General features: G+C 42.8%; 1 protein-coding gene across 4 annotated transcripts in view; it reads left to right on the forward strand.

Annotated features, from left to right (window-relative positions):
* Window positions 1-22,382, forward strand: part of AUTS2 (activator of transcription and developmental regulator AUTS2) — a 1,201,476-nt gene that overhangs the window by 1,121,565 nt on the left and 57,529 nt on the right. For all 4 annotated transcript variants that reach the window (XM_073215214.1, XM_073215215.1, XM_073215216.1 and 1 more), the window contains one exon: window positions 1,389-1,440. In XM_073215214.1, the coding sequence (XP_073071315.1) occupies window positions 1,389-1,440 (52 nt within the window). The remainder of the gene's footprint in view (window positions 1-1,388; window positions 1,441-22,382) is intronic.

A 22,382-nucleotide genomic window follows, 5' to 3' on the forward strand; every position in this document is an offset into this window, starting at 1 on the left:
AATTTTATATAATTATGCCTGAGATGTCAAGAAGACCCTCGGGATATTTTTTATTCATGTAAAAATAAAAAGAAGACTATCTAGAATTGATTTTACACTTAAGTATAAATGCACGCAGTTCAACACTTATTTTGCAGGTACATTCATTTTTTTTATCAATTAATCTTAGGAAGATTAGAATTAAAGGGAAAAGTAGTCATAATGAAAATATCTTGTCTTTCTCTATCACTTGCATTGAGCACTAGAATGTGTTCCCCAGATAAACACAGGAATATCTCATCTTTGCCGACATAACATGGAAAGACTTAATTGAGTATCATCTTTGTCCTCAAAACCCAGCTCCACAGTCAAAATGTATTGTACTTCGGGTTTCTCCTTCCGCTTATTTCTTAGATTTCTTGCTTTTGTATTTCTCAACATTCTATGCTTTGCTTTTTCAAAACATGCATCTCTATGTATGAAGTGTGAAAGACAAGTGATTTCTTACATAAATCGTATGTTTTTGCATAGCCAAAACAGCATAAATATAATGTAGACATTATAACTTCAAATGCAGAAACCACCTTCAAATTATGTAAAGGGGAACGCTTGATTTTTAATTTGACTTAAAATTTTTTCAAGTTCTAGACATTAGTTCTTCTGAAATACTACATTTTCTTCCAAACCAACTTCATGTTTATTTTTTAGAACATTAGTATATAATTTAAATTGGCTTTTCTCTCGCTATTTTAACAAGCTTATTTCACTTTTCCCAAGCCAGTGTAATAATTAGCAGACTCATGATTTCTAGAGAATGGAAAGGAAATAATGCTGATGGCATGTATAGTGTCAGGTCTGGGGGCAGATTGGCTTCCTTCCATTTCAATACCAAGGGTGTCCTGGTTACTATAAGAGACAGGAATCTTGGGGTCATCAGATGAATCTTTAAAAATTAATTTCTGGGAGTGTTGATTGACGCTTTTTAGTGAGAAAAAGCTTAGCGTTAAATAATAGGCAGTTCTGGTTTGTGAAACAAAATTGAAAAATAGCCAAGTCTGCAAATATCATGAAAGAGTACCATTTCCAAAATAATGACCCTTCAACGAAAGTGCAAAATCATTATGTGAATGAGCTGAATTGCTTTGTGTATCATCTCAGAAATATATTTTGCACAGATAATCTGTCTAATAAGAACACGTTTTTAAAATCTGACTCCCCCCCAGCAAATCGCTGCACTGCAGTTCTGACTCATGCAATCAACGAGCACCACCTTGTGGACAATTGGGGAAAATAGCTGCTTTCCCCATTAGGCTTTTCTAAAATGCAGTAAATTGACTTAAAATACTAGTAATTATGATGGTAACAACAACATTTATGGCAATAACACTTTTTCTCCTTCTATTTTTCAGGCATCAGATGCCAGCTCTGAAAAACTCTTCAATACTGTTATTGTAAACAAAGGTAAGGCTTCTTAAATCTGAGCAATGGCTTACTTTTGTATTTGTTTCATTATCATTGCCTAGGAAGAATAAAAAACAATGGACTGTTTCCATTCTGGAAGTCCTGTTCATATATTGCGTTTTTGCTTGAGAAAACCTGTATGCTTGTGTAATCCGTTGGGGGAAAAAAAGCTTATTTTAAAAGAATACATAGACCCTTTATTTAAATTGATTTGACTAAGAAATCACTAACTGTCTATATGACTTTAATGTAGGAATCGATAATAGAGAATAATAGTTCTCAAAATGCCTTAATTCTGTTGTTACTTATCAGCTCCTCAGCAGTCGGAGAACTATAAATAGCTGATTTGTGCTGCAGACTCTAATAACCAGTGGATGTTTCATATTCACAGTATAATGGTTGTAAACCAAGCCTTACTCTGCTGTGGGCTTTTCATAAACTTAATAAACAAGCAAGAGGGCAAAATTTAAATATGCACTATCCCATTAATTTCTTCCAAACTGCACTATAGAGTACAAGAGGCTAATGATGCAGCAGCACATTAGGGGAAAAGTTATCTTAAATCATTGCCAAGATTTTGGGGCAGTTTCATTTGTAGCAGCATTGCTGGAAATCATGTAATTCAAGGGAGTCTCTAATCACTGTCTTTGCAAAGGTGTACAATTTGAAAAGTTTAAGTTAGGTAAACTAGTTGATCTCCTCCTCTACTGTAGAACCCGATGTAGTTGTTTACAGGGTAAGTGCTAAGTAAAGAAAGTGTGCTCCTTTGGCATCTGTGCTGTGTTACGTGGAAGGTAACTTGGTAGCAGCACTTGAAAAGAGCTGGGCCTTCATAAAGGGAAACTTGAACCCACTTCAGCATGCTGTAGTTGCCCTGGCTAGTATGTCTGCTAGCTTGTTGGTGAGATACGTTTCCAAGCGCAGTTATTTTGAGCTTCCAGATTATTTTAGAATTTGAACCAACTGCAGTTTTAAATACTGCATTATGTTTAGAGTTCCCTTGTGGTGTATATGCTTATGTGATTGCTGTTACTCCCAGAATTATTGTCACATTGAATTTTATCTTTTATTGCATAATAGAGGATTCCGGTTTTATATTTCATCATATTTTTTGATGGACTGAAAGTTTGTATAAATTTGTTATCCGTAATACTAAAAGCCCAATAAAAGAAGATACATGCAGTTCAGAGCATACAGTGCTCATATGTAAAAATACGTCATTGTTTTTTGCTCATTTTGATAAGGGAAGAGGACTGGTGGACACTGGTCTGTCTTTATGAGGAAAGTGGGGAGGAGGAAGAAGACACTGAGGTAGGACAGGTCACCAAAGGGAGGGCTTCTGTGTTTCCATGACAATCACAGTCCCACCCCCAAGACCTCCAACCCCATGTGACTCTGTAGCTTTGGAATGCGTTTCCCCTTCTTGGGATCAGCCCTAAAGAGAGCTGGCCCTGGGGCCCGAGTGTAGGCCCCTGCCACCCTCCCCAGGCTGAGAGGCTGTCGGCGAGCTTGCAGAGGGATTGATGAGGAGTTGCCCTTCTGTCTCTCCCCTCCTGCTGTTGCCCCCACTTCTTTCCCTTTCCAATCAAACGTTTCCCACATTCTTATTTTTGTTTACTTACAGAGTGTGATTTGTGGCATCTATTTGGTTGTGAATAGTTATCCCCCTGGACAGGGTGCCTTTCTTCTGAGCTGCTTTTCTGGGGGTGATTTAGTTGCCTTGAAAGGATTAAGGTTTCTTTGTGTACACTAAAATCAACATAGGCTTTTTCTAAGCTTTGCTTGGGAAACCATACACAAATAAGCATTTTCGTTGATGGCAGATTATTCCTTTGCCCCTTATTTCCATCAAAATGGCCTTTCTCTTCTCCTCCAGTTTCCCCTTAATGCCTTATGCTAATTCCTGTTGGTAACATGAATGACAAGAGACGGAATCAATGCAAACCCAGGTGCTGCAAAGGAGACTGACTGGTATCCAGCACCCGCCCTCCTCCCTTGAGAGAAAGAGATTAAGGGGGGCAGGGGAGCGGGGAAAGCATGGGGACAGTTTTGTTAAGGAGATTAGTATTCAAACTACTAAATATCAGGAAAACAACTTCAAAAAGAGATTCATTGTGTAGTGATAATGTCAGTAATTGCTTCAAGCCAGGTGCAGAGAGCCTTGATATGTGCTTGTGGGTTTTGGTCTGTTTTTACTCTGGGTAGTGGCGGTGTTTACTGGATGGATGGTTGACAAGGCCTTCAAGGAACTGTCAGTTTTATGTACATCAAGTTCAAGTTCTCCTGCAAAGCAGCCTGCCTGCCCTGCCTGCAAGTCAAGTCTCTTGTCTCAGTCCAGTATTCTTAGCCAAGAGCAATAAAAAGCATTGTGAGAAAGGGCAAATTTACACCAGGTAACAAACACTACTGGGAAAATCTTCAAAGCTGCAGCTTATTGAACAGTCTAACAAGAGCGCAGGGAGCTGATTCGTGTATTCCTCCACCTCCAGATGTTTAGAGCTACATATCACCTCTCCAACTCCAGAATCCCACAGGGTTCTTACCTTAGAGAAACGTGGCTTTAAGCTGCTGGTGAGATTATGCTGGGGAGCCTGGTGGCAGGCCGATTTGGTCCATAAAATTTCACTGTGGGAGGGTAGTGCTAATCTCACAAGATGATTGGCATGTGGGGGCGGGGGTCGCAGCTTTGATGTTGGGCTATACAGTCTGGGAGCAGAGGCCATGACCCAAGTCCCATCAGCCTGTTCGTAAGCCTCAGTAAGTCATCCAGCCTCTTTAGGTTAGAATTTTCTGTCAGAGCAAAAGCTTTAGTCTTGGGTTGGCGTGTCTGGAGGGGATAAAACAATTAGTTGGAAAGGGGGAAGGGGCTGAAACACAGCAGGGACTATCTGAATATGTTTTATATCACTGTTTTATTTTGGCTTTCCCTGTAGAGTCCATTAATTTAATAAGAGAACTAGTGAGATTTCTGTGTGTAGGTGCTCCGAATCATTCCTTTCTTCTGATGCTTTTATTTCCCATTTTAAAGCAAATTAATCAAACATCCTTGCATGTGCATATGCCATGCCTAGTGAGAATGGAGTCTGTCAAGGAGGGTGTGAGGATGAGCCTCCAACTTGCAGGGCTAAGGGTTGTAAACAAAAAAAAAGAGATTTTAACTTTAATCAAGGTCATGGTTGCTTTATTTAATCTTTATGTGTTTAAATGTTTACAGGATGTTCATGTGAATTTTATGAATCCTTCTGTCTTTTGACTCAACCATCTGCCAAAGAAAAAATTAATTTTCCCAGTGAGACAGACACACACAGAGAAAGATGGAGTTCTTGTCTGTATTTAGTTGGTTGAACTGCCATAGAAGCAGCAAGATTTGTACCCCAAATTCTGAACTATTCCTCCTTAACAGGAACTCGCCAGTCAATTTAAGATGCCCAACCAGTATTTATGACCGTTTCTTCTCTATTCTAGGTTCTCCTACTTCTTGGTGGTTTCTTCACGTTGTTATATATAGATATGCAGAAAACTGGTCCTTGGCTGCTCATGACCAACCTGCCAAGATAGTCTCTTTTAAACTCTGAAACTGCTCCAGGGCAGAGCTACCTGAGGAGCAATGAAAAAGAAGGGACATCCCGTCTGGGGGAAAGGAGACCCCACAGTCAGGTGTTCTCTGGAGGGCCCATGGCCCATCTGAGGGGAAGAGAAAAGGCCCTGGGTTTTGGCTCCTTCTGGCCTCAGAGCCCTTTTTTCCAGGATCTGTCCTGCAACAGAGGCAAGTCGGAGAAGACGAGAGGGGGCCAAGAGGTGTATTTGACCTCCTTGCTCTCACCCCTTTCTTTCACCTTTGTCCTAAGCTGCAGGGCCAGGCCTTCCCGGGGAAAGGCCCTTGGGCTGGCTGTAGAAAGTTTGTACCTAGTCCCTGGGCATCTCTAAAGGACTGGTGGGGGTGGGGGGGTGGGGGAGGGATGACCCAGGTAGAGATGAGGCCCGGATTTGTGCTCCTTCCTGCTGTGAGCACCCAGCATCTAACCAAAAGTGAGGGCAGAGGAGCAGCCACCCACCCTCCTACGCAGGACCCTACCTGTCCTGCCGTAGGTCGGCTGTGGGGCATTCTTGGGGACCCTCACCCTGAGGAGCACCAGGTGGAGCTCTGGGGTCACCTGAGCTCTCCATGACCGGCTCTCTTCTTTTCCAGGCCCTTTCAGACCTGCTAGTGGATACACACGGCCTCTTCTTGGGGTGGAATTTGTGCTGAGGGTTTCTATGGGACACAGGAGGTTGGAGCCTTTAGGTCACTGGCGTTAGCAGCAGCATAAAAAGAAAACCTAGCTTAAGAATTGGTTGAGATTTGAGGAGATAGGGTGAGAAGGTTACTAGAGATACTGTTTGGAGGGATGAAACTCCGTAATTGGGCACCTAATAAATTCTTTAAGGGTGACGAGCTCACCTCTCTCATTAGGTTCAGACATGAAGGGGAAATTCCTTGGTTTTCCAAAATGGTAAGAGTTATATTACCACTAAGGCCTCCACTGACTTTTAAGAAAAATCCCTGCCCTAAAAATTTGGTTTTTATATAAGTGAAAGTGATGCAGTTGACTGTGGGGTAGTTTTCTTTAAAAAAAATTTTTTTTTTTATTTAGAGTTAATATACAGTTACAAAGAACTTATGAAGACCATTTTACAATTCCTTGTCGTGTCTTGGTTTTATTTGGTTATTTGGAAGGAGGGTATGGTATGAAACACCTTCAGAAGAGTGAACTGAGCCAGTTTCTGCCTCTGTAAATTAGTTGTATTTTATGATATCTTATATACTAGATAAGGGAAAGTTGGACTGTCACTCATTCTTTATTTTTCTTTCTCTGGACTCTTTTTATGCTGTTTAAGGGCATTTCTTGGGTCTTTAGAAGATAGAGATGTCTAATGTGTGGGAAATTAAATACTATTGAAAGGTAATTGGTGCTTGATTGGAGACAAAGGCGCTAAGCCTAATCGGGCCCCTCCCCTGCCCCACACTGCAAGTTCTGCGTAATCAGCTCCTTTTGTTATGGAAATTGACCTTCCTATAGGAGCCAGACTCTTACATTTGTTGTATAGAATTATATTCCTTGAGAATTCTTGGAAACAGATGCCTTGCACTCAGTGTAGGACCACCAGTAAAGGCCTATCCCATGTTGGGAGAAAGTGTTTTCTCTGGCTATTTTTCCATTAAGTACTACCTGGTCTTTCTCTAAGTGTGTGAGGGAGTGTGGTGGGGAAATCCTGGATCCCATCACTGGAGTTTTAGTAGAAGGGGTGCAAGATACCCCAAGCATTCAAACTGATCTCGATGAGGTCTTTGGAGTAGAACTTTGATAATGATGCCACATTTTCAGATGGTACATAGACCAGATCCTGAGCACCCCACCCCCCACCCCATGAGCTACAGCAGAGCACAGACAGCAGAACAGATGCCTCTTTTAGTCAGATGATCAGACACCACTGTTTACTGTCAAGCCCACTAAAAAGCTCCTCACTTTATCCGATGACGGCTGCCTGCTGCTGTTCTCTGAATTTTCTCCATACTTGGCAATATTGGCAAAAATGCTTGAATGACCAGCCTCTTTTCAATCCATTCATATTTAGTGTTTTGATGTCATATTTGGTTGTCTGAGAAAGGAATACACGGTAGACAGAATAAAAAACACCAAATCCGTCCTGGAGAGTCTTTAATGAGAACAGTTGAAGGACAGAGGGCCTCCTTACTGGTAACACTGTCAAGTAGAGGGGTCAGCTCCAGATAGGGAACTTTCTGCACCGGGGAGCCTGTGGCTATCCCATGGCTTCTGGATTATTTCTAGTTTCTGACAACTGCAGAAAAATGTTTTCTCTGAAAATGGATGTTTATTTAACTAGGTTTCTTTTTGGCTTCACAATCTGGATTCTATTCAGTCAGTTACCACTCCAATTAACTAACAATTATTTAACATTAACAGTAATTACAGACGCCAGTTAAGCGCCTACAGATGTCAACTGTTAGCTTTGTACCTAATCACTCAATGAAATGGAGAAAGTTCAACAAACATCAATTAGCCAAGCAATTAGTATGAGTTAGGAAAGAGCATGTTATCATGTGTGAGCTGATTCCATTTATTTTATTTTGGCAGTAAAACACACACAGGCAAACAGCAGTAAGTTCCTCAGATAAGATAAAACTCTATTGTTTTGCAGCTTACATAAGAATTCTTTCCTTTCCTGTGCATAAGTCAAACACACTCTTGCCTGGAATTTATTTAACAAGCAAAATGTGTCTCAGTTACTCAGCAAGCCCAGCAATGCTCAGTCTCAGGAAGCAACTTTGGTGAATTATGAATCCAGTAAATATGCTGTATAAGGAAATGTCAAAATTTTTCAGTGGAGAAATGATTAATTCCCACTCAAGTATTATCTCCTCCATGCATTTCGGATTTTTACAGGTTTATTCCTAAACCTGTAGTGGAGCGAATGCAACAGTGATTTTATTAATTCCATGGTGCCTGAACTTTTGCTCAGCTGTCTTTGATTTAGCCTGTGGCAACCATCAAAGTGTTTTCCCTACTTGCCCAGTCTATGGTTTAAAAAGTGGAAACAGATCTCGATTGAAGACCCACTTCATAAATTTACCAAAGACATCCTGGGCCTACATTCAGAGGTCCTGTACCACTCCCATACCTCCCGTACCCACCCCCTGCCCCTCAATAAACTTGACTTACGTCAGTTGGCTGAGCTTGCTGGACCTACTGGGAGAGGACATTCTAGGGCCTGATTATATAAGGTGGCCCATAAATTGGTATTTGGAGGTTCATTTTACCTCCAAGTGGAAAGCTGGCCACAAATGGCTGTGCCTCTGGTTCCCCCCTCTAGAAATGTTTCTCACCGACTCTTGATGCCTGTGGACTGGAGCACAAGGAGCCAGTCGTCTGTGGTGTGCTCTCTCACATCACTATGGGTATTAGGTGCAGTATTTTCTGTTTGAGCAAGCCTCTTAGCATTAACTGAATCCAAAAGTCAAAAAATAAATACTCTACCAGTGGTGGCTTAGGGTGAAAACCCACCATGTCCTGTGTGCCTTTCTGCTGTAAACCTGTCACCAGTGTGTAGCAGCACAACAGATTGAACTGTCGTGGTTGGTTCCTGAGCGATGCCTTATCCTGCTACCTCAGTTACAGGGTCTCTGCTTGTCCACTTTTGCATATTCAGCTGTCTCATGTTAAGTGTCAGATGCTGGCCAGGTGCAGTTCTCCTTGTCTCTAGTCTGGGACCCAGGCTGGGGTAGCAGCCACCATTGCAGTAGTGATCTTGGTATGGAGGAAAGAGGAGAGACAGAGCTGTAGAATGCCCCAGAAAGTTTTGGCTTGGATGTGGTATGCGACATTTCCGATCATCTCGTTGGCTAGAACAAGTCCCCAGGGCTTTTTCTACCACACTGTCCCATGATGTTTTGTGTTTCCTGGAGGTCAGTAGGAACTTTCTTTTGATGGTGGAAGTGCTCAACCAGGAGGACTTCCCAGCATCCCAGGAGGTCCACCAGCATCTGCGCAGGTGGGGCCAAAATCACCACTGGAGGGCATTACAGCAGGGCTCAGCTTGAGGCATCTCTGATATCCTCTCCTTCGGATAAGACTGTGTTTCTCTGTGTCTACTTCTCACACCCATTCATGTGCCGGTGAGTGGACCGATCTTTACTTTTAGCCAGATTTTATTCAAAGCAATGTGGGATTTTCAAGCAGGGGCATTTCCCTAGCAACCCATGACATCAGCATGAGGCCAGATCTGTGCTGAGTGGGAGGGGCTGTTAGTGAGGAGTAGTGCTTTCTGTGGTCACTCAAGTTTTGTCTGACCCTTGTAAACCTCGTCTTATAAAGAAGGAGGTTGAGAGCACATCACTGCTTTTTCTGAGAGTCCTTTTGAAGAGGGAAACGTCTCAAGTGTCCCTGTTAATAGACTGATGTGGGAGGCGGTTATATTTGGATGCCTTTAAAAGCCTCTTGGAAAAACATTTTTCCCCTCTTATCTATCACCTTTCACATCTCTCATCAGAGTAACACTAAAACCTAATTTTAACCCAGATTATATCATTTTCTCATTATCTGTTTATAGCTCAGAGAGGCTTTTCCATAGTAAAGCTCCTCTCGCCAAAAGTCCAATCATGTAATCCCTCTTGTATATCAATTCTTGATTTCCCAAGTGTGGACTGTCCTCTGCTGGACTTAGGCTGATCTCTTAAGGCTTATTTATCCGCAAACTTTATCCATAAGCTTTGGCTTGCAAGGTGTCCTCTCCTGAAATCAGATTTGTCAGCCATCAAGTAAATGACATCAAAGCCTATTCTTTTTGTGGCCTTCACTTGGTTTAAGGTGGGCACTATGTTGAAATTAATTCTTCATTCAGTAACATTGAGCACTGACTAAATAATAGGCTTAGTATATAGAGTGAACAGATCACAGGAAACATAGGACCAGAAGTAAGAGTTTAAATGTATGTTAAAATTCGAAGAGACATTTTAAATGATCTGATGGGAAGGAAGGCTACTTACTAATTGAAAAACAAAATAAACAAACAAAATCCGTGGCCCTAAGACTTCTCTCAGGAGGAAAGACAGGTCGGCAAGCCCAGACCAGCCCTCCATAGACAGTGGAAGATATCATCCTTTGAGAGGGCATTCTGGGAGCACAGATCTGCCAACTTGCGCCATTAGACTAAAAGCCTGTTGTGTTTTCCATTTTAAAAATTGATGCTGTTGTTGAATTAGTTAATAAAGCTACTGTTAAGGTTTGGGGTACTATCGTACAGTTCTAGGCATTGCCTGTCAATAGGGCCTCTTTTTCATGTTTCTTCACTTGGATTTTGTTGCTTACAGTTTGGCCAGGTTGGTGTGCTGCAGGGAGGTCGTGGGATGGGGTGTATGCAGTAAGCGCTTACATAGAGGATCCAGGCTCAAGTCTGAGCTGGGCTGCTGGTAACAGTGAGCAAATCACTCCATCTGATTTGCCTTTCTCATTGGTAACTTGAGAAAAGTTGAATGGACTCCAAGATCCCTTCTCGGTCTAAAGGCCAGTTTGCTTTGGAGTGTTCCAGGGCCTTTCAGAGCCTGAAGCCTGTGCAGAGAGCATACCTTTGCCCAGGTAGCTGGGAATGAGACATTGTGAGCACTGGCATTTGAAAGGAGTGGTGCCTGGTGGCCAAGGCCTTGACTTCAGTCCAGAACTTGTGAGCAAGTATAGGGCTGTATATCAACCTTTCCCTTCTCCATGTTGCAGCTCCTTAAGGAGGATCTGAGAGGTAAAGCAGTGAAGCCTCTGGGATGAGGGAAGAGTGGATGGGGCAGAGGTGGGCTTGCTGTACAATTTGAGCACCAGCTGTTAGGTATTAACCTCCATAATAAGACTAACAATGCAGAGTCTCCTCTGCTGGTCTGCATTTGCATGGTGTTAAAAGAGGTGTTTGATCTACCTAGTAAATGTTGGTAAAACCCTTAAAAAGAATTTAGGTGCTGGATTCCTTTGTACTTGACTTCTCAAGTGGAATGACTGACATTTCTTAGGCAGAGATAGCTACAGGGTAAATGAGGTAGGGGCCAGGGGTTAGATGCCAGGGGCAAGGCCCTGCCTTGGAGCACCTTAGGTTCTGAGTCTTTTATACAGAGTGACGCATTTTACCAACACGAATTGAAATGAGGCTTGGATGGACCGTTCTAGATCACTGCAGGAATGTCTTCCCTTTGCCATTCATCTTAGCTGTCAGCAGGGTCTCGCACACCAAGCAATTCATCAGCTCACTGCTGCTTCTGAAGTTAATCTGGGCCTTCTTGACTAAAGCAATGTTCCTGGTTTTCCTTTGCTAAAAGGTGATGATACTCACTTCATTCTCTCAGTGCAACACTTCCTAGATTTTAGCTTTACTCACACCCTTTTGGTATCTACTGGGGAAAGGATTGTTTTCAAGTAAAGAAAAAGAAAGAATACTTTTTCATGTCTTGGTTCTTGGTGTTCCCCAAGAGGTGACACAAACTAAAACTAAACAGATTCAAGGAGGAGCTGTGTTAATTTTACTGTTACCAAACCCTCATGTGTTGTTCACATAAGTTTTGTCTGGACTGTCTCCCTTACTTTGTGGCTCAGTAGCTGTAGAAAGGAAGAACTCACTGATGAGCTGTTGCATTGAGGATCTTGGAAACGAATTCCTGGGTTAGAAGCTGGTCAGTGCCTCTATGTGTGCTGGTTGGACATCAGACTTTAAACTAGATTTTGTGATTTTTTTTTGCAGTTGGCTCTAGGGGCCATATTGCCCTGTACAATGGCCTCTTCCCAAGATGTTAGACATCACATGAGTGTGATTTCTACTCCCCTGGGAAGCAAGAACTCCTGACCTAAATAGGCAGCCTGGGGAGAACTGGGTAGAGGATGGCTCTTTCCACTGTGGTCTCTCCAACCCTGGCTAGCTGGTATTTGCACGAATGAGCGTATGCCCCCTTGGCAGAGGCCTCAACGCCTGGAGAGTGCCTTCGGGGCAGGATGGTGCCTGGGTTCAGTGGCTTTCCCTCTCAGGGTCCTCCAGGTCAAGGAAAGACAGCTTTCACCTCCTCCTTCTGTATTAGCTGCAGGACAAACTTGAAAACTGCCTACTCCAAGGGTTTTTTGGCATTTTGAAAGTTCAGGCCGACTTTCTGAGCCTTCTCAGCATCTGCCATGTATCTTATCTTATTCAAATATCCTAATTGCTACTCAGGCTTCTCAGCTGCACATCATCCCAGCACCAAACTGACAAAATAGACCTTCACCTGAGGGCCTCATTATGCTTTCTGCCTGTGCATCAGGCCAAAAATACCTCCACAATACCTGCTCGACATCTTGGGCTTCCAAGTGACAAACAAATAATTGGGTGAAACAAACCCTGGGCGCCGAGCAGCTGCCATCAGTGCTGGAGCACAGAGGAGTCTGCGTCAATAACCGTCACTGTGCTGCCTGGTTCATGTCAGAGCAAATCTTTGAACAGCAGGTTGTGCTGACACCAGAGAATGACAGCTTTGGAAATGGCGTGCTAGTTACTGCTGCAAGTGAGGCCTCTCATGTAGACCGTGACAAGCAGCTGTCATTTCCATACAGGTGAGCAACGGACATCCCAGAACAGGGAGGGCTGGTGGCTGGTGAGCAGCTCTATTTGACTGGCAAGTAAAGCTGGTCTGTGGAGAGGGGAGTCTTGAGTGCTGGTGGCCATTTGTATTCGTGGCAAAGCTGCCCTTAGAACTCCCCCGCCACCCTACCCCGGCCCACTGCTGCCCCAAGTCTTCTCTGTTATTCTTTTTAGAACTCGTCTGAGAAAGGGCTACAGAAACAGTGTCAGCTTTTCTGAGGATAGGGCCAGGGCCCTGCTGCCAGTCCAGCGCAGCCCCACGTGCTTGAGGGAGCCTCCCAGAGAATGTTTGCAGGTCTGCTGTGTGCCCTCCTCGTCTTCTCCATGTGTCATGGGCTGGGTTTCTGGGCCCAGTCCTTCATTTTGTACAATAATGGAAAAGGCAGTCTCTTCTGATGAGGAACTCACTGTTAAAAGGAATGGATCAGATGAAATTCAGGTGCAGGATCAGGTTTAGATCAAGGTTTCTCACAGTGTGGCTCTGGACCAGCACTATCAGCTTCCCCTTGAATAGTTACTGGATACGGAAATTCTAATACCTCCAGGAGTGTGACCCAGCAGTCTGTTTTGAACAAGCCTTCCAGGACCACAGGTCCAGATGCAAAGAAGAACACTTTGACAGTGAGGTTTGTGTTGAGGCTCAGATGATCCACAGAGTCCCTCAGTGAAATCTGTGCTCTTATTGAACAGGAACTACAACTCTTCATTGTTGGGCAGCCTTTTTGTTTGTTTATTTTTAGGAAGAGTTGTCTTTGTTGTATTTTCAAAAATATATATGGTTTTGGGAGGAGATTTCCACTGCTCTACTCACACCGCCATCTTGGCTCTGGCCCTGTTTGTTTATTTTTAATATCAGATGCACCAGATCTGTTGAAAAGTTAACATTGCACACCTATTGTTGGACTTGGTTGACCTCTTGCCATGAATTTCCAATCCTTCCGCACTAGCCTGCAGAACAGGCCTGCTTATGTATACAGGGTGACTGGCAGATGCTAGGCCTATGGTCAGGGCTGTAAGTGAAGCTGTCTGGTCTAAAGGGCTTTGGAACCATGACCTTGGGCCAATGTTACACTGTAACCAGCTGAGCTAACTTGCTCAACTGCTTCTCAAAGACAAACTGTTCTATCTAGTTCCTGGTTGGCAGATGCTGCTTACAAATGCCCACTTGCCATCTGTATGAAGGGTTATCACAACAGAAAACACACATGTACTGGGAAAATGCACCATGATTACCAGTAACTATTTTGTCGGCAAAGTGGTGTGTCAATTGCTTATTACACTTCAATAGCGGATGGAGATGTTTTAAAATATTTTCCTCCTGTTGTGAGAAATACTATAAAGTCCTAAGGCTCTGACATTATGTCTGTAAAGTTGGGTGTTCCCAGAAAATGTCATACCCGAAGAAATTTGAGCAAGTCACCTAAGTATGAAAACTCTTTTAGATGTCCTTCAAAAACAGGCATTTTCCAAGACTAGATGTATTCAGGTAGAGGTTCTCAAGCATTAGCCTGCTTCAGAATTATCTGGAGGGCTCTTTAAGACAGATTGTTGAGTCCCGCCCCCAGAGGTTTTGATTCACTGGGTCTTGGGTGAAGCTCAAGAACGTGCCTTTCTGGCAAACCCCCAGGCGGTCCTGATGCTTCTGCTGTGGGAGCACACTCTGGGATCCATGGGTGTTCACACTCTCCCAATTTAAATGCTTTCTCCAATAGTGAATATCTGAATTGAGTATCCCCTCAAAGCTATAAGAAAGTGAATTCAATTCTATTATAGATCCATATCAGAAGCTTTTTGAAAAGTGAAACTTCTCAAACTTAATTAAATATAGAGAACATTAAAATTAACCCCCCTCCAGCCCTCAATATATACCCATTTTCTAGATTCCTACTTATCAAGCTCTTGCCACTGTTGTTTTTAGGTAACAAGGATAGATCGAGTGATATCTATCCTCCTGTCTTTTTCAGTGAAGTATTTTAAAGCAGTCAGGTATCATGTCATTTCACCCTTACATACTGTTTATGTAACCACATTGTTACCAGGTTAACAGAATGTTCTATTCCTCAGTATCATCTAATATCTGTAACCATAATCCCATCTCTCTGCTTTTCTCACAAGTGTCATTTTATAAGATCTCGTCGTATCAGAATACATACTGGGGTCATGTGTCATTTGTCTGAATCGAGAGCCATCCATCCTCTCCCCAGTCTCCCATTCTTTTCAAGTCAGTGACTTGTTGCAGAAACCAGATCAGCTGTTCTGTAAACCGTCCCACGTTCTGAAAGCCCTTGTGGCATCATTAGTTTATTCCTCTGTCCCTCATATTTTGTGTAAGTGAAAGTTGGCCCTAGAGCTTTGCCTAGATTCAGGTTAGACTCTTTGGTAAGAAAACCCTGTAGACTTTGCAGTGAGCTCCACATTGCCTCACATACTGCTGCACCTGCAGTGTCTGGATGCCAAGGTTGTCCAGTGAAGTTCAGGTAGTGGCAGCCTCACACCTGCATTGTCAAGGTCCCTGTCAACCTTTCATCTAATGATTTCATCCATTGATGACCCCTGCCCATCCATCATTTCATTAGAGATGACAAAAAGGTGCCGTTTCTGCCATTCCTCCACATGTATTGGCTGAAATTCTGTACAACAGTTTTCCTCATCAACTAGAACTCATAGTCAAAGTAAAAGTGAGGTAAATGCTTAATTTTTCCTTTTAGTTGCAAGTATTCAGAGCAAGAGGTTGGTGCTCTACCAGGGGTTTTATTTATGCATCTGTACCCTTCTCTGTTTACATTTTTCTAACAATAGATTTAACCCATGTTTTTGATTTGTTGAACCTTTTTTTATGTGGTTTGTGCTTTTCAATGCAAGGGACAAAATGTCTAAAAATTAGAAAGTACCCGAAAGAGTACAGCATCAAATGAGTTTTTACACACATATGTGTGTAAATTAAAAGTCAGACCTGTCCTTCACAATTGCTCAAATGCCACATCATCCAGGAAGCCCTCTCTCTTGCCACCCATGATTTGAACACATTGTGCATCCTGTCTTTCTTAACTGGAGCTGTAGATGCGCCTGTCCTCCCCTCTGAACTCTCTTCCCACCTTCCCCACAGTGACCAGCACTTTACTTTGTATACAACAGGGGCTCAATTTCTGTGTGCTGAACCTAAAAGAATTAAAATGTAACATCCTAAGGGTGATTTCAAGCCTTGTTATAACCAGAGAGACTGACTTTTGAAATAAAATAGGAAAAGTTAGAGTTTTACTTGATCTAATCAACTCATTGGGCATTTACATAGCTGATCGAATGGTCCAAGTGGGTAGGAATGGGAGGCTGCCCACATATATCAAGCACTTACATTGTGCCAGCATTTTTCATATGCTGATTTTGTTTAATTCATACAGTAGCCCAGCCAGAAAGGTATTTTACATGTGAGAAAACTGTCCTGACTGGTAAGTGACAGAACCTGTTCTTTTGTTCCAGCCTTGTGTCTTCAGTCTCCTGCTCTTTCCCTTTGCTGGCCCCGCTCAAATTCAGGGGCCTTTGGTTTGGTAAATTAAAAAATGCCTCTTGTTGACAACACAATTTCTCATTCAGCTTAAACTGTTCATAGTGTATTTGGGGCAAAAAATAATCAATTCAGTTCCAGCCTGGGGAAACTTGACGGGAAGTTCGAGATGGCGGAGCAGGGAACATTCTCGCATCCATACTGGTCAGCCACATTTACCATTTACTTTTATGGAAGACATTGTGTGATATTTAAACTTAACCTCTTTCAAAACTATGTTCTATGTATTTATAGAATTGGGAAGTTATATTGCTGATTACTAGAAATTAAACTTGTAAAGTTACAATGCTTTTTAGGTGAGGGGACAACAGTCATCACTGGGACTCTTAGTGCAGTTAGTAACACCGCTTTCTTTTTTGGCTGTTTGGAACTTGTCACTGTGTCCGATAAAGCAGTCTTTGATGAGAGCATGTCTGGGGGGCAGGCTTCCCAGAGGCAGCACTCACACTGCTGGAGCCTGTTGTGCTTGGGCGCTGTAAAGCCTGATAGCTCAGCCCTGTGGTGCTCCCTCATGTCAGAAGTGCAAAAAATCCCTGCTGCTTGCCCACGTTCTATGAACTTTCTTCTGGAAGAGCCTCAAACCCCCACCTGGCCCGTCACTGGTGCTGATCTTTGGTTCTGAGTGCCAACAGCCTCCTGCGCAGAGAAGCACTTTTATTCTTTGACAAATGCTACCCAGAGGTACTTGGATCCAAAAAGACAGTTCTTTTCAAGGTATTTCCCCCTGCACTGCCCCCCCAGTCTCAGTACTGTTACATCCAGTTGCTAACTGCCAGTCAGATCATTTCCTCCATACCTGCCCCTGGGCTGCTGACTGTTCTGAAAGAAAAGCAGATTATAGCTGATGGTTCTGTGTACATTTGTGCTCTCCAACCTCAGCTGAACTCTGAAAGCATCTAGATCGTTCCCCTGGGCAACCATCTTCCTTCAGTCCTGGGCCCACCGGGGCTGCCCGGAACTCCACAGCCTGTGCTGCCCCCACCCCAGCAGGGCCCATGCGGGGAAGACCGCAGGCATCAGCTGTGGAGCAGCCTGTTGCCTTTTCCAGACTCAGAAGGGCTCTCTGCCTCCTGCCCCAGAGGGAGCTGCATCTATCGCCTCCTTCCCTGGCTGGCCTCCAAGGTTAGTCTGACTTTTCCGCTACCGTAGCCCCCCTCCTCAGTCTTTGCCCCTTAGCAAGACTTGCGTATTCTACTGGCTTTTTATTTCCTTTTGTTTCTTAAGAGTATCCTTAGCTTAAGAAACACAACAAGAAAAATACAAACAACAGATCTAGTGTCCTCTTTAGGTGCTTAAATAAACCTGTGATATCGTTCTCTCACCCTGCTCTCTCCAGAATACCTTGCATTTGCATATCTTTGGAGTGACCCTTGAGGTGACTGTATATTGTCCAGAGCAGGACTTACTTGAAAGTAAAACAGACTGCTTTTAACAGTTACTTTGGGACAACAGGCCAAACCTTGGTCTATCAGCACAATCCTGAACTGTGATCCCCCTGGTGATAGATAATCCAGGTTCTTTCACAGTTTGTTAAAGGTGCCTTAACCTGTTAGTGAAGGTAGCTCACATTCAGGCTTCGTTCTAATCACTTTACTCAGATGAACTCATGGGATTCCCCACAGTGCCCTTTCGGGTTCGTGAGTGTTATCAATGCCATTTTGACTGAGGAAACTGAGGCACAGAGGCTGAGAAGACAGCTCTGTGGGATTCCCTGGCTCAGTGCCTTGTCGTCCCCTAGCTCTGTCAGCCCCCAGACAGCAGGCAGCCCTATAGCCTCATGCATATTAGCCAAGTTTTCCAAAAGTCTGTCACACTATAAGGAATATATGAAGTGAACAAGAGTATCAATTTCTAAACTAAGTATTTAGGGTCCAGAGCTCTACTGGGCTTCTTACCAGGAGTGACTAGTTAATTCCTTCCTCAGCCCAAGTGGCTTGGATTAGAGCAAGCAGGATTACTGTATCACTGTTACTGTCTAAAATACGAATTTTAAACATAAACCAGTGAAAAAGCCAGGCACACCGCACAAAGTGAAATTCTGGGGGTTTTTCCTGCTGGTTTTTCTTACTTCACCATTTTCTCATCACTGAACGTAATTTAGGATAGTGTTACTTAAGAGCAGACATTACCTTGGTGACCAGATATTAAGCCATAAACTTTGTTACCTAGGTAATTGGGAATTAGATTTTATAGAAGTGTAGGAAATTTAAGAGTTAGTCCTCTGCCAGGTATCTTGCCTGATGTCCCAACTCCACTTCTCTGTCTTTCTTTGCTGCTCTATGCCCCCCATTAAAAAGCTGCCTGAAAGCTTTTCCTGCCAAAATCTGAATCATTACCCCATGGAGTTTGTTATAGGCAGTTTCAAAGTTCAACATGAGGCTTTTTTTTAATGCCCTCAAGCTGACAGGGAGATTTATTGAAGCCTAAACTTATTTTGTTTGCTCTACTATTCACAAGATTCAAGAGTTTAAGGAAGTGTTAAGTACTGCTGCTGCTTTGGAGGATCCTGATGTGTGTCAACACCAAGGCAGTCACTCTGGCCTCAAAGCCACATGTCACTGGGTCAGTCTGTTGGGATTATGTGGGGGAGGGAGACAGGGCAGAAGGCAGCTGCTCCCAAGCTGTCAGCCTTCTTCCTACAGACACATGCTATCTCTGCAAAGCCTTGTGAAGAGGAAAATGGTTGATATTGTCTGTGTGTCTTCACACAAATGCACACGTGCGCGCGCACACACAAACCCCCCCCCCCCACACACACCTCCCTTCTACGCCCTGTTTTCCCCCTGAAGGGTACTGTCCTTATTCTTACCACCAGACTTTTTCCATGAGGACTCCCTTCTGTCTTCCTATTTTTTTACCAACCCAAGTTTGTTAACCACTTCAGAATTGTTAGTGGGCTTTCTGAAGCTAAGAAATTCCTTTTAAAGTGATTTCCAACCCAGGATCTTTAGGAACCACAGCTCATTGCTCTACGTGGCTAAAAAAAAGCTTCTTGTGAAGAGCTTTCTCATACCAGGGAAGTTGGTTCAGGTCCCCATTTCTGTGGATAGTAGAGATTCCCATGTCAGACGATGACATAAAGAAATAACTGTGCCAATAAAGCAAAGGAGTCTTAACTAGAGAGATCAGCAGAGCAGTGTTTTGAGGTTAATGTGCCCGTGTGAGCAAGGGGAGCAGGCGCTAGACCTCTCCACTCACTACATCCACAAGTCTGGATGATGCCAGATGAAAACTAAAACCACTTGTACTGCTCAATCTCAGGGCTTTTTAAAACATTCATTTATCTGATAATAATAATGATAGTGCTAATTGCCAAGTCCCAAGTAAATGCCAGTGTGTATACTGATGTGCCCTTGATACACATTCTCATGGGTACAGTGCCCTGTACAGCTGGTCCTGTCTCTGTTCTGCAGAGGCTCAGAGAGATGGCCTGCTGCAGGCCACATGGTTGGCACAGGCAGAGCCAGAATTTCATTCAGGAATCCATTCGACTGTTAGGAGTAGATGTTTGAGTGCCTCTCTGTGCCGGTCAGTGTGTGTGGGACAGAGGACACTGAAACGGACATGGCTTTGTTCCTCACAGCTAGTGGTCTCATGGGTGAGTGGTAAAACGCATCAGAACACTTCAGTGTTCATCTCCTGCACCTTCCTATGTAACTCAGCGCCATCATCACACCAAAGAAAGTTAACTCTGAGTCCATAATTTTATGTAAAGTTCCTATTAAGCTTCTCTGGATTGTTTACAGCATGTTTGGTTGTGTGTGTGTGTGTGTGTGTGTGTGTGTGTGTGTGTCTGTCTGTCTGTGTGTTTATAGTGGGCTTTCCTTTTTTGGATCCAAGAGCCAATCATAGTCGAACATTTAGTTGATATGACTCTGTAGTCTCTTTGATATTGAATGTAGAACTCTGCCCCCCATTCTTTCCCATCCCCCCAACATGCACCTTTTTAAATGTTTTAATGACATTGATTTTATGAATAGTCCAGACTGGTTGTCTTGTAGGATATCCTATGTTATGAATTTTCTCAGAGTGACAATGGACTTCTTACCCAGAAACTCTTTAATTAAAAAAGAATCCCATTTTCTTTCTGCTTCCACGCCGCTTTAACTGACTATCCGGTTCACTTAGCTTTTTCTTTTGGGTACTTGGAAGTCACTGCCTTGGAAGTCTGCATGTACAAAATAACTAGGGAGAGGCCGAGCGCTTGGAGCACTCGTGTGCTGCGTTTCACTGTTTTTTCACTTAATTGTTTTTTATGTCCTATAAACAGTTATGATCTAGATAGTCAGATGAGCTTTTGGATCTCTGGGTTCCACTGGAATTTTAGGACTCTCCTCCCCACCCATTTTTTACAGATTAGTTTGTAGTTGCCAACAGCCCTGGACCTAGTAGACTGCTGAACTCATAATCTTTTCATTAAAAAGGATTTAACAATTAGACTTGACTAATCAAGCTGATGGGTTAATTGATAAGGGAAGTAGGATCAAGAACCCTTCAGGTGAGAGTGGGTGGCCATTAAATTTTAATCATGATTTCTGCTGAAACATGATTTATTCTTAACAATGATTTGTTTAAGTTTTGTGTATGTGTACAATCGCCTTCATGCACCAGAAACCATATCCCTTGCAAATTCTTAAAAGATCTGTAATGTATTCATGTAGTTTAGATCCAAACTCTTGTGGATTTCAGAGAGATTTAAATTGTCAGGTCCTTAAATACTGTCTTATTTCTATTTTTGAAGACCCAGTGGGCACGGACATGTTTTATGATGTACTTTTATAAACTTATGTTTCATTTCAGTTTATTATTTCAATTTAATTTGTTCTAAAATAAATCTGAATGTTGATTAAAACCAATCTGGTTAAGTATCAGAATTAGAAGTAGGATGTCTCAAAGTGGGCAGCTGGAATTAGGAGTTGAGCTTTATAAGACAATGTCCCCTCATGTACTCTTAGTCATGTTAACAAGGAAGACTTTCTTTTGGAACTCTTGTCTGAGGTTTCTTAGTTCACACACATGCCTTCCCCAGGTTGAACACTGGAAAAAGCACATGGCAGCACCTTTGGGCTCTAAGGTTCCTGGTTGAACTGGGAGGTATCAAGTAGGTCCCTGCAAAGATCATGGAGGTGGGCGAGTTAACTCACCTGATCATAGGTCTCCAACACGGGAGGCTCAGAGAGTCTAAGGAAGCTGCGCAGGGCCAGGGGACTGGCAAACGGCACACCTGAGTTTGGCAGAGGATCCCAGAGCCGTTCTGTTGCAGGCAGGCTTGCCTCTGAGTCAGGCATAGACAACAGGCATTTGAATGTATGCTGTATAGATTCACTGTACAAAGTGCTTCGGGGCATTTGAAGGAAATAAAAGGCTTGGATTTTTTTCCCCAGAGAAATTGTGTTTTAATTGATCTTTCTGAGTTGAAGAGAAAAAAACTCATGTAGCTCCACTTTGATTTGCCTCTTTAGTAAAAGAGGCTTCTCGTGTACATTTCAGTTGCATTTACAGGTCATTTGCTGAACATAAAATTGATGTGTGAGGAGACATTACCTAGAAAATAAAATTCAAAAATAAAGATCAGGTACCTCTGAAACTAATATTTTGTTTATAGACCTTCTAAGTATATATCTAGACAACTATATATAGCTGTGATTTTGGAGGGGTATATGTCTGGGTATTCTCAGTTATTTTTCATGTGTGCTTGCTTATCAGTGATTTGATTCCACATGATTTACAACCTTGTAGGTATAGAAAGCTGATACCATAACTGGATTCTCTGCATAGTAAGCTTAACAAAAAGCAGTGTATTATAAGAAGTAAAATGTCAGTCTGTTTTTAGGAGGAAGAATGGTTTCATTTCTATCCTGAAATTCCCTGTTAGGTACTAACGTGGTAGGATGCTTCTAAACCAGGGTGATAGGACTTAATCAACATGTGTCATTTTCAGCAACCCCATGCATTAAACAATGTACTGCCTCTATTAAGATGCACTGTTGACTTATTACTAATTTTTTGGAGGGTATGGGGTGAGAAATACTACCATGTTAAACTGTGTTTGTGCAGGGCACATCAGTATTTCAAAAACATTAAAATGGTGTGGGGGGAGGAGAGGCAATGGGCAAAGGACTGTCTTAGAAATACGGTACATATATGTAGCATATTATATCACTTTTTATAATTTGTCTACTCAAACATTTAGAGATCTTTTGAGAAAGCACCAAGTTGGGCATTGTAGTAAAACAAC

Source organism: Manis javanica, chromosome 10 (genome assembly GCF_040802235.1).
Source record: "Manis javanica isolate MJ-LG chromosome 10, MJ_LKY, whole genome shotgun sequence".
Taxonomy (NCBI): domain Eukaryota; kingdom Metazoa; phylum Chordata; class Mammalia; order Pholidota; family Manidae; genus Manis; species Manis javanica.